This window comes from Oncorhynchus masou, chromosome 11 (genome assembly GCF_036934945.1).
Source record: "Oncorhynchus masou masou isolate Uvic2021 chromosome 11, UVic_Omas_1.1, whole genome shotgun sequence".
Classification (NCBI taxonomy): domain Eukaryota; kingdom Metazoa; phylum Chordata; class Actinopteri; order Salmoniformes; family Salmonidae; genus Oncorhynchus; species Oncorhynchus masou.
This window is the reverse complement of record NC_088222.1, coordinates 16889291-16902273: the sequence shown is the minus strand read 5'-3', so window position 1 is coordinate 16902273 and position 12983 is coordinate 16889291. Positions and strand designations below refer to the sequence as shown.

Sequence of the window (12983 nt, the reverse complement as noted above, 5' to 3'; positions counted from 1 at the left end):
GTTTATCTCAATACTTTGTTATATACCCTTTGTTGGCAATGACAGAGGTGAAGACTTACAGAAAACGTTTGACAAGGTTTTCACACACTGTTGCTGGTATTTTGGCCCATTGCAGATCTCCTCTAGAGTAGTGATGTTTTGGGGCTGTTGCTGGCCAACACAGACTTTCAACTCCCTCCAGAGATTTTCTATGGGGTTGAGATCTGAAGACTGGCTAGGCCACTCCAGGACCTTGAAATGCTTCTTACGAAGCCACTCCTTCGTTGCCCGGGCGGTGTGTTTGGGATCATTGTCATGCTGAAAGACCCAGCCACGTTTCATCTTCAATGCCCTTGCTGATGGAAGGAGGTTTTCACTCAAAATCTCACGATACATGATCCCATTCATTCTTTCCTTTACACGGATCAGTCGTCCTGGTCCCTTTGCAGAAATACAGCCCCAAAGCATGATGTTTCCACCCCCGTGCTTCACAGTAGGTATGGTGTTCTTTGGATGCAACTCAGCATTCTTTGTCCTCCAAACACGACAAGTTGAGTTTTTACCAAAAAGTTCTATTTTGGTTTCATCTGACCATATGACATTCCCCAATCTTCTTCTGGATCATCTAAACGCTCTCTAGCAAACTTCAGACGGGCCTGGACATGTACTGGCTTAAGCAGGGGGATACGTCTGGCACTGCAGGATTTGAGTACCTGGCGGCATAGTGTGTTGCTGATGGTAGGCTTTTACTTTTGTCCCAGCTCTCTGCAGGTCATTCACTAGGTCCCCCCCGCGTGGTTCTGGGATTTTTGCTCACCGTTCTTGTGATCATTTTGTCTTTTATATTGATAACAAGTTCAAACAAGTGCCATTAATACAGGTAACGAGTGGAGGACAGAGGAGCCTCTTAAAGAAGAAGTTACAGGTCTGTGAGAGCCAGAAATCTTCCTTGTTTGTAGGTGACCAAATACTTATTTTCCTCCATAATTTGCAAATAAATTCATTAAAAATCCTACAATGTGATTTTCTGCATTTTTCTTTTTTCTGTCATAGTTGAAGTGTACCTATGATGAAAATTACAGGCATCTCTCATCTTTTTAAGTGGGAGAACTTGCACAATTGGTGGCTGACTAAATACTTTTTTACCCCACTGTATATATATATATATATATATATATATATATATATATATATATATATATATATATATATATATATACTGCTCAAAAAAATAAAGGGAAGCCTTAAACAACACAATGAAACTCCAAGTCAATCACACTTCTGTGAAATCAAACTGTCCACTTAGGAAGCAACACTGATTGACAATAGATTTCACATGCTGTTGTGCAAATGGAATAGACAACAGGTGGAAATGATAGGCAATTAGCAAGACACCCCCAATAAAGTAGTGGTTCTGCAGGTGGTGACCACATACCACTCCTCAGTTCCTATGCTTCCTGGCTGATGTCTTGGTCACTTTTGAATGCTGGCGGTGCTTTCACTCTAGTGGTAGCATGAGACGGAGTCTACAACCCACACAAGTGGCTCAGGTAGTGCAGCTCATCCAGGATGGTACATCAATGTGAGCTGTGGCAAGAAGGTTTGCTGTGTCTGTCAGCGTAGTGTCCAGAGCATGAAGGCGCTACCAGGAGACAGGCCAGTACATCAGGAGACGTGGAGGAGGCCGTAGGAGGGCAACAACCCAGCAGCAGGACCGCTACCTCCGCCTTTGTGCAAGGTGGAGCAGGTGGAGCACTGCCAGAGCCCTGCAAAATGACCTCCAGCAGGCCACAAATGTGCATGTGTCTGCTCAAACGGTCAGAAACAGACTCCATGAGGGTGGTATGAGGGCCCAACGGTCACAGGTGGGGGTTGTGCTTACAGCCCAACACCGTGCAGGACGTTTGGCATTTGCCAGACAACACCAAGATTGGCAAATTCGCCACTGGCGCCCTGTGCTCTTCACAGATGAAAGCAGGTTCACACTGAGCACATGTGACAGTCTGGAGACGCCGTGGAGAATGTTCTGCTGCATGCAACATCCTCCAGCATGACCGGTTTGGCGGTGGGTCAGTCATGGTGTGGGGTGGCATTTCTTTGGGGGGCCGCACAGCCCTCCATGTGCTCGTTAGAGGTAGCCTGACTGCCATTAGGTACCGAGATGAGATCCTCAGACCCCTTGTGAGACCATATGCTGGTGCGGTTGGCCTTGGGTTCCTCCTAATGCAAGACAATGCTAGACCCCATGTGGCTGGAGTGTCAGCAGTTCCTGCAAGAGGAAGGCATTGATGCTATGGACTGCTCCGCCCGTTCCCCAGACCTGAATCTAATTGAGCACATCTGGGACATCATGTCTCGCTCCATCCACCAACGCAACGTTGCACCACAGACTGTCCAGGAGTTGGCGGATGCTTTAGTCCAGGTCTGGGAGGAGATCCCTCAGGAGACCATCGGCCACCTCATCAGGAGCATGCCCAGGCGTTGTAGGGAGGTCGTACAGGCACGTGGAGGCCACACACACTACTGAGCCTCATTTTGACTTGTTATAAGGACATTACATCGAAGTTGGATCAGCCTGTACTGTGGTTTTCCACTTTAATTTTGAGTCGGACTCCAAATCCAGTATGTGTGTGTATGTATGTATGTATGTATATATATATATAATATATATATATATATATGTGTGTGTGTGTATATATATATATATATATATATATATATATATATATATATATATATATATATATATAAATATGTGTATATATATATAAATATGTGTATATATATAAATATATAAATATGTGTATGTGTATATATATATACAAATACATATATATACACACACACACATATATACACATACATATATTATATATGTATATATGTGTGTATACATGTATATATGTGTAATATATATTGTGTGTGTGTGTGTGTGTGTATATATATATTATACACACACACATACATATATATGTGTGTGTATATACAAACACACATATATATATATATACACACACACACACACATGTATATATATATGTGTGTATATATATAACACACATATATACACATACATACATACATACATACATACATACATGCATGCTAGAGGGGGTACAGCTGGAGGTTGATTGTTTTGAAGGGGTACGGGACCAATGTACTAGAGGATGTGATGATGCTTCCGATATGATCTCTCCTAGGTGACAAAAAGCGACCTAGAAAAGTTAAAAGGCACCTACAGACAATTATCAAAGGATGCCCACAGTGCCAAAGAAAAATACAGAGACGCAATGGTGAAAGGTAAGTATTTCTCCTAATTATTTACGGAGAAATATACATTTAATGTAATGATTCATAGTAGTGCAGTTTATCTTGGAGGAAATGTATGAAGTCTTATTTGAGACCAGCTGAAGTGCATCAATATATTAAACACCAAACCCTGCAGATGGAGTTCATATGACCGACATATCTTGGGAGGCGGATGTTGAGGCACACCCATATTAAACCTCCTCCAGACAAACCAGCAGTACAGCACTTGTTGGGTTTGTTTTCAGGCAAGGAGCCAGAGAAGGCGAGGGAGCGTTACGACAAGGCCACCATGAAGCTTCACAACCTCCACAACCAGTACGTGCTGGCGGTGCGGAGTGCCCAGCTCCACCAGGAGCAATACCACGACACCACGCTGCCCCTCCTGCTCGACTCCCTGCAGAAGATGCAGGAGGAGATGATCAGTGCACTGTGAGTGTGTGTGTGTGGCTCCGGCAGAGATTAACAAGGGATACACTACGTAAAGATTCATTCAATGAGCTTGAGAATATCTTGAAGGTTAAAGTAGATGAACAAGTAGCTTGTGCTTTGCTTCGTTATGTCTCGACCCTTAGGTTGAACCCTGATGATGGTCTAAGGGTTGAAATGTTGAAAACACTTGGGTGCGTATGCCACTGTGTGCAGTGTTCCTTTTCTGCAGTGTCCATCCCAGACGTCCAGCAGCACACTGCAGGTTATGAGTCATCAGATCTGTGACGCCCTAACAAGTCAGGCGACGTAAACATTCTTTGGGAATTGTAATACGTAAATGCAATAACTATTTGCAAGGGTTCTTCTTGTTGTCGCATGGGATTAGATCCCAGCTGAGGCTTAATCCCATAATTTCATAGCGATCGTAGGATTACTAGGAGGCGGAGGCACCCTCTTGTTCAGAATGTCCTGCTTAAGCTGTGTTTTTAATCAACTTTTTAATGTCTTAGACAGATGTTAACTGGAGAACAATTCAGAGTTCGTCCACTGAAATTATATTTCTGTTGAGTGAGAAATACAATGAGTTTTAGAATGACAACGTGTCTATCCCTGTTCATAAACCCTCAGAGCTGTCCATCTGTGTGATCCTCGAGTCACGCAAATGTGTGTTTTTAAACCTCATATACTGAGCATACGCTTACCTCAATTTTAACCTCTTATGTATTTAAAAAAACAAAAACATTTTCTGACTTCTGTTTCAGGAAGGGGATTTTGGAGGAATATAGTGAAATCACCAGTCTCTTAACTGATGAAATAGTGAAAGTCCACAAAGAAATCCACACCTCCATCGACCAAATTGATCCTGTGTCAGAGTATGAACACTTCATTGAGGTTCACAGGTAGGCTTTTAGTTTAAGGCTTTTGAAATGTTACCTTTTTATGCTTCAATAACAGTACTTTATTTAAATTTCTAACTTTGGTTAACATGAAGTATCATCATCTTCCAGGTCTCCAGAAACCAAAGAACCAAATGTAGAATTTGACCTTTCACTGTTGGAGGAAACCGAGAATCTTCAAGCAAACGAGATCCTATGGAACAATTTGACTGCAGACAGTTTACAAGCGATGTGAGTAGGAAATGTATGATGGGAGGAGAGTATTGCCCTCATTAACCTTGTCTCCTTCTCTGACGTTTTGAAAAGGTGAGAGGAGGGTGCGAGGAATCCAGCCGTACAGCATCTCCTATTGGCTAAGGATAGAGTTTGTGCCTCTGTTGGCTGACTGATTGTGTCAAAGGTCAGATGCACTTTAATCCACTGTATCTCCATCCCCAGGCTGAAATCCACATCAGATGAGCTGGGCCTCACTCAGCAGAGCCTACGCACCAAGGAGGATCTCATGCAAGACTTGGAAAACAAGCTTGATGAGTCCACCAAAACATGTGAAAAGAAGTCAGAGTACGTTGCTACCATAACAATACAGCTCTAATGATTCTTTCATTCTCGATAAGCATCTCCCATAGCATGTGTTAAATGTTTTCCTCAATCTCATGGCTTTCAGTTGTACACGTGCCATTAAACAATAACAACAGAGACCATTAGTGACTAGCTTAATAGATTCCAAGTTTGTCGTTGTTTCTAAGAAGCCCGATTGGCCATGATCTAACTCTAGGAGCATGAATGATCTGAAGGTTCATTGAGGCGGACAGGGTACAATAGACATAGCTATGTCTGTAGCACAGGGCTCAGCACAAATTTCAGGGTCTGCTGGATTATCCCCTGTAAGATACAATGATATTATCAGGGCTGTCCAGTCATCCCCATGTGAAGTCTCAGCTACAGGTGTGATTAAGGATGAGGACTGGTTGTATGGCCTAGGCTAGTTTTTATCCTGTCTGAAGTTCTCTTTTTCAAAACATTAATAAAGTGATGGTCATTTGATTAGGACAGTTGAGAAGTTGTTTTTTGTGCCTTTAGGTTTTATCCCTTCTGTGGCAAGCGTCACTTTTAAAAACGGACCTCTGCTTCCACAGCAATGTTTGTTGTGTGTTTGACTAAACTGTTTTGAGAAACAGCTCAGCGGTTCACTGTAGGCTATATATCCCTCTGGTGGAACGCAAACTAGAAAATCCTTTTCCACATCCTTGTTCCGAGAGGTGGATTAAGTAGTTGTAATACTGTTTGATTTCAGACTAGCGCCTGACCTCTTTCTCTCTCTCTTTCCCTCTCTGTCTCAATCTCTCACATTGTCTCTCTCCATCTCGCCGCTTCTCTCTCCCTGTCTCTCACACCACACTCATTTTCTCTTTCCATCTCTCCCTCCATCAGTGCGGTGCTGCTGCTCAGTCAGAAGCAGTCTTTGGAGGAGCTGAGGCAAACGGTCCAGTTGTTACGCTGCACAGAAGCCAAGCTGGGCGCCCAGAAGGACCTGCTCGACCACAAGATGCAGGAGAACGAGGGCAAGGAGCCTCCCCCCATGGTTAACTACGAGGACGACGCGCGCTCCGTCAACTCCATGGTGAGTGAGTGGTTATTGTTGTGGAGTTGACCGTTGTTGGTTTTTGAATAGGAAGGACTTACTTGTCAAGTCGGAATCCAATCTGATATGTGATTGTGAACCATGGTGGAACGGAGGACATCAGTGTGGATTCAGGGATATTACTTCCTTCGTAATCAGAAGGAATGCAGCACTTTCCACTCAGCCTGTCCTATTATGAACTCCTCTTTCTTTGTCTCTGACCTTTTCAGAGATACTGTATAAGGTTTTCTTGATAAAAAAATTGCTTGATGATTTTGTTAGCCCTAGATACTTTTGCGGCTGATATTTACTTCTATACACTTACACATACTGGTACTGTGTCAGTTTACTGCTTACTATTCATTGTATAGTTATAGGCCAGAATGTTTTTGTCTTCTGCTGTCTCCATGAACATACTCATTCAGGCAAATTAGTTGTTGTTTTTTTAAATCTAAAGGACGCTGTTGTGCTGAATCTTTGAACTTTCATTAAAACTCAAAAAAAAAAAAAAAAAAAAATTCTCATCAAATGTCACTGAAATGTCAATCTAAAAGCATTTTGTTGACTGCAGTATGTGGTAGATGATATGGTGGTGCTGTTGAGCCTCCTTTCAACTCTAGCTCTCTCTGCAGAGAGTTGGATGAGCAGAGGAGGGCAGTGTAAGCACATTGTCATAGCTATAAACCTCTATACACTATAGTATACTGTATTCGGCTTGCTCAACTGTTTATTCTCAACAGATTTTCAACCATATGTCTGTATTTTCAGGACAAATGCAAAGACAGGACATCAAAGTTTGACACCTTACGTCATTCCTTAGCCGGCATCCTCCGCTCTCCCAAATCAGTTCTTGGCTCATCATCGGTAAGTTCTGAAGTCTGTTAAAAAAACAGATTTTAAAAGTTTTGTGTTCTTGTGTAGTGAGTGTGGAAACTATCCTGTGTGTTAGAAAAATGGGTTTATTTGAGAAGGACAAATCAAGATGTTATGCTGGTAGGTAGATGTTCAGTCTCCTCTGTCCTCAGCATTTCTCCACAGAACAAAGAAACAGGATGCCATTTATAACCCCCCACCCTAGGGGTTTACTAATCAGAGGTCCTTGCAGTACCACTGGGCCAATGGCCAAATAACCAGTATCCTGCTCCCAATTCAATGTACAGACCAATGACAACGTGGTACACGTAGCTCTGAGTTCAGGAGTGACATTCCACAGATTCTAAACAGCTGTTGAACTGAAACCCAACTCCTATTTACATTGACAATTCCCTGTTGACCATTAATTCTTGTACTCGCATCCTCTGCATTGTGTATTTATCTTCAAAATATTCTTATATGTGTATCATACATATTGCATCCAAATTATGCCTTTGATCTGAGTGGAGTGACCGATCTTATAGCTCTCTTGACTAGCAATTGAACAGGAATTGATGATTGATCCCTAACTTTCATTTTCAAATCATCATCATATCATTATATATCATCATGTCATATCATTCCATTGTGCGTATCCAGCAGTTTTTCGACGTGATCCCAACTAGTGAGAAGCCCCTGGGGGACCAGGAGTGGTACCACGGGGCCATCCCCAGGACCGAGGCCCAGGAGCTGCTCAAAGAGCAGGGAGACTTCCTGGTCCGGGAGAGCCACGGCAAGCCTGGCGAGTACGTCCTGTCTGTCTTCTCAGAGGGACAGCGTAGACACTTCATCATCCAGTTTGCAGACGTGAGTTCTACTTCTTCAGTTCTGAATAAACTAAAGGCGTTTCTTAGCCTGGTCCAATATCTGTTTGAGTCATGTTTGGCATGACAAGGAATTGACATGATGGCACAAACTGATCTGAGACCAGGCCAGGTGTTTGTCTCACTGCAGAGCCACTAGGTTTCAGCAGTAAACGAGACAAAATATAAAGGTGTAGTCAGGTATATTTGATGTGATGTGTGTCAGCCAATGGTTGCTTTGTGTCTGTTACTAAGACACAGACAAGAGATCACAGGCACCTTGGTGGAAACAGAAATTAATTGGCAATGAATTGAGGTTGAGTTGAGTTTATTTTATTTTTATAGGGACAGTGCACATTAATCAACGTTTCAGTAAAAGTGCCGGTTTTAGCCAGCCGGCTAATTTTCAACCACAGTCCCTGGGCAGGTTATTAAAAACAATTACAATATAGATAATAGCAACATAGGGAAAGCAAGACGTAGCATACAGACAGAGCAACTTAGGACAAGCAAGTCGTAGCATACAGACAGAGCAACATAGAACAAAAAGCAGCAAGACAAAATTCAGAAATTCTATGGTTGATGCGTTTTTAATTAAATTTGTTCAGATGACGGCTAATAGTAATTGCTTGTAAAGTTGTTTCCGTAACACAAAAGATGATGATTCGAAAAGCTTCCAACTCAACTTTGTAATGAATCAATCCCATGCTCTCTGCCTCCTCTTTGTCCACAGAACCAGTATCGTTTTGAAGGCACTGGCTTCCCGACCATTCCTCAGTTAATTGAACACCATTACACTTCAAAGCAAGTTATTACCAAGAAGTCTGGGGTGGTGCTTTTAAACCCAGTCATCAAGGTAAAATATTTCCTCCCCTATCTTTGTTCATACACCCTGTGATTCAGATCTAAAGTCAATGAGTGGTCTCACAACAGGGATGGGAATGTAATTATTGCTAAAGCCATCAAGCTGTCATGGAGGCCTTTAATCACACTGTGAAACTCATCAATATGCTTAGGTTGTACATTATCGTGTGGTGTTTGTGGCAGGAGGCTAATAGATGGTCAGGAATAAGCCCTTTTGACATCAACTAAATATTTTAGTTTGAATCAGTAAAGTGCTGTGATCACAGTTGAACAACTTTTTGTTGGAAGTTCTAACTACACTCTTCTTTCTTTTTTTTCTTTTTTTAAATCAAACATTTAAAAAAATCTCAAATGTATTAGAATAGAGCTTCTCAGACAGTTACAATACCAGGTTGTTCTCTTTGGAATGACAGTGATCATACTGTGCTCCAGAAGACACCTTGCTATTTTACCCATTGACGATGGTAGTGAAGGGGGAAAAATATGTACAGTAAAATATCAGGTTATTATTTTTGACAACCTGTATCGTTTTGACAATAACGCAATATAATTTTTGCGCTAGTTGGCTGTACCTGCACCAGAACTCCAGTATGTTCTCCGTATTCTTTTTAAATAAGGATCCAATTTAATTTCAACACTTTATTTCCCATTACTGATCAAAACTTGTTTTCTCATGGCTCTCATCCCTCAGCAGCAGACATATGGTGAGTGATGTGATTGGTACGTCGAATCGCAATAAAATCACAGTATTGTATCGCAATACATATAGAATCGTGAGAATCGCAATACATATCGTATCGGCACCGAAGTATCTTGATAATATCGTATCGTGAGGTCCCTGGCCTAATTGACAGTATTAACTCCTGGTTTCCAGACCTGTGTGGTGTTTTTCAGGACACATTTCTCATGTATAATAGTGCAAATGTCTTTTTGATATCCACTCTGTGTTGCAAAAATATGCCAACACTGTCAATAGTCAGGTTTAATCATAGAGAAGACCTCGAGTCCTCCTCAGCTAGCCCGCTGGTGATGAACATAATGGTGTTTTAATTGCCTCAGCCATCACCAACACGGGGCTAATGGTTGTTGTCATTACTACTGTAATGGATCTGCTGAAGCCTGGGAATAATAAGTGTTTTTAAATGGTCTTTCTCCAAGCACTTCATGGCAAAGCGGTGAAATTTGACCATTAGGCACCACCTCACTCTTGGAAGAATGCGACTTGGATTTGATCGTTGTGTTATTGGATGAGACATTGGAATGTTATGTTGAGCTGGGCCAAAGATGGAAAGACTTCTCTGATGTTTTTGAGGCATCCAGGTTTTTTGTGGTTTATTTTTTTTATTGTGCCGCGGATTATAGTGCTCCAATGTTACACAGTAGCTTTTGTATGGTTTTTATTGTACTGTTTGCGGATGTTCTGTGTCTTGTGTTTACAATTGCCTATGTTTTGTTCTATCTTTTGTAGGATAAAAAATGGATACTCAACCATGAGGATGTTACTCTTGGAGAGCTTCTTGGCAAAGTGAGTGATTTTAGATATCCTTTTCATTTTCACCACATCTGTAGGACAGATATTATCTTAGTTTTGACATTCATCATCATTGATGTCAATATATGTTTGATTAAACCAACTTCTGTTACTGTATCTCTGTTTTTCTTTGTTCTTAGGGTAACTTTGGTGAGGTATTCAAAGGAACATTGCGGGACAAGACTCCTGTGGCAGTCAAAACATGTAAAGAGGATCTTCCACAGGAGCTGAAGATTAAGTTCCTATCAGAAGCCAGGTTAGACGACAAAATCACATTTTTATTTGTCACATGTGCCGAATGTCCTAGTTCATATCAAGCCAGGTGAGAGGATCACATGTCCCAGTTCCTATCAGAAGATGAAAATGTCTGCTGTCAATCAATTGCAGGTCCCATCGAGTACCTTGAAACGTCTGTTCACTCATCTCAACAGAACCCCAGCCTGCATACCACTGCTGGCTTGCTTCTGATGCTAAGCAGGGTTGGTCCTGGTCAGTCCCTAGATGGGAGACCAGATGCTGCTGGAAGTGGTGTCCTCTGGTCTAAAAAAAATATCCCAATGCTTGGGGACACTACCCTGTGTAGGGTGCCGTCTTTCGGATGGGACGTTAAACGGGTGTCCTGACTCTCTGAGGTCATTAAAGATCCCGTGGCACTTATCGTAAGAGTAGGGGTGTTCACCCCGGTGTCCTGGCTAAATTCTCAATCTGGCCCTCAAACCATCACGGTCACCTAATCATCCCCAGTTTACAATTGGCTCATTCAGCCCCCTCCTCTCCCCTGCAACTATTCCCCAGGTTGTTGCTGTGAATGAGAACGTGTTCTCAGTCAATTTACCTGGTAAAATAACGAATAAATAAAAATAAAATCAAACTTTATTTCACTTCACACGCTTTTAATCTGGTGTTTAGAGATTTGACCGTTATGTAATTATCTCATACTGGTACTTTCTTGTTTCTTCAGGATCCTCAAGCAATATGACCACGCAAACATTGTGAAGCTGATAGGCGTTTGCACACAACGACAGCCTATTTACATTGTGATGGAGCTAGTGTCAGGTAAGTCCTGTAGCATAACTTTTTAGGACTCGATATTAGTGTGCAATTTCCAAAGTAAATTGTGTTTACAACACTGTTACAAATGTGAATATACATTTTATATCCTATTTGAAGGAGGGGACTTCTTGTCGTTTCTACGGAAGAAGAAGGAAGACCTGAAGACCAAACAGCTGGTGAAGTTTTCTTTAGATGCTGCTGCCGGAATGGCTTACCTCGAGCTCAAAAACTGTATCCACAGGTATGGAGATCTTCGCCTGTTTTAGCGTTGTCAACATCAATCTGGAATATTGTATGTTTATTATTCTCCATAGAGTATTCCAACTAGGGATAGGCGACATTGCCAAAATATCATATCACAACATTTGTTCAAATTTGTGATGGTATTTTATATTTTTGAATATTAAAAGTTCTAAATATACTTGGAGTAGTTTATAACCCTAGGGTGGCAACACAGCAATTGTAAGTTATTTCAATGGGGCTTTCTTCATTCTCCATATACAGTTCAATCCAACTTTAAACAAAAATAATTTTCAGTGTTTTCATCAATTTCTGCATTTCCTGCACTTTTGTTATAATTTCCACACATTGCCACGCAGGTCTGCATGAAATGGGCAAACATCTAGGCCTAGTTAGTATTATAGTTGGAATATAGTGGGCAGCACCTTGAATACGTTGTTGTTTGACATGAGAACAAATTAATAAACCAGGGATGAATTATTGAGAGGGAAGGAACCAAAGTGTTTCCAGGGGACTCTAATTCGATGTTACATTACATGTTTTCTGTCCTCATGTGGCTAGCTAACATATTCATGCTTCGCTTATAGAGAGAAATAGTAATGGCATCTTTTTGTAGGCCCTAACTCAACCATGGCTCGTTGGTCAAAGCCTATGGGGAAATTAATGGAGTTTTTGGAAGGTTTTTGAATAAATAGGGGGGTGAACGCTAAAACGTTTAAAAAAGTTGGAATCCTTAGTGTTAAGAAAAATCCCAAACTGAAAACAATGTTGTTTTTTCTTCACTTAATTAAAATCACAGTTCAGTTATCACAAAACATTATTTTCTTGTTATAGCCAATAGGCTATAAAGGCCTGGGGAAGTTGTGTAATTCCAATTCAACCAGAGAGGAAGAGACTACTTGGGTGTATTTGCAGGGCATGTAGTAAAACAAGACGTTGCGAGATGCAGATTACCAAAACATATGAGTACGCTTCTGCCTTCTTCTGCCTCTCTCCTTTACTCTGGCTTGCCTGCTCTGCCTCTTCGCTAAGGCTGCAAGTGTATGTTCAGTCTAGCGGTCATACATATTTAATAGAACCGTTATTCTGCATTGTAAATTGATGTGGAATTTTCCGAAGAGTCAGCTGAATTTTTGTTATCGTGTTAAAGGAAAACCCGATGTTAGAAATTGCAATTTAAACATTATTAAGCAAAATTGTTCCTTTGTCACACCTCTAGTGGTAAACACAGGCTTATGAGATATACATTTTGTTCTATGAGTTCATCTTCATCAGCTAATGTCAATTTATGTGAATTTTGAAGCATTTATGTTCTCAAAAAAGCACACCAACGCTTCATAATTCAT

The 12983-nt window shown here is 41.3% G+C and overlaps 1 protein-coding gene across 3 annotated transcripts in view; it reads left to right on the top strand.

Annotated features, from left to right (window-relative positions):
* The window catches only part of LOC135548196 (tyrosine-protein kinase Fer-like), a 44176-nt gene that overhangs the window by 19472 nt on the left and 11721 nt on the right, over window positions 1-12983 (top strand). For 2 of the 3 annotated variants that reach the window (XM_064977538.1, XM_064977539.1), the window contains exons 4-16: window positions 3180-3279; window positions 3534-3717; window positions 4479-4616; window positions 4725-4844; window positions 5052-5174; window positions 6045-6234; window positions 7003-7098; window positions 7747-7953; window positions 8683-8805; window positions 10282-10338; window positions 10485-10600; window positions 11306-11400; window positions 11515-11638. In XM_064977538.1, coding sequence (XP_064833610.1) covers window positions 3180-3279; window positions 3534-3717; window positions 4479-4616; window positions 4725-4844; window positions 5052-5174; window positions 6045-6234; window positions 7003-7098; window positions 7747-7953; window positions 8683-8805; window positions 10282-10338; window positions 10485-10600; window positions 11306-11400; window positions 11515-11638 — 1673 coding nt within the window. The remainder of the gene's footprint in view (window positions 1-3179; window positions 3280-3533; window positions 3718-4478; window positions 4617-4724; window positions 4845-5051; window positions 5175-6044; window positions 6235-7002; window positions 7099-7746; window positions 7954-8682; window positions 8806-10281; window positions 10339-10484; window positions 10601-11305; window positions 11401-11514; window positions 11639-12983) is intronic. The other variant, XM_064977541.1, reaches the window with a different exon arrangement.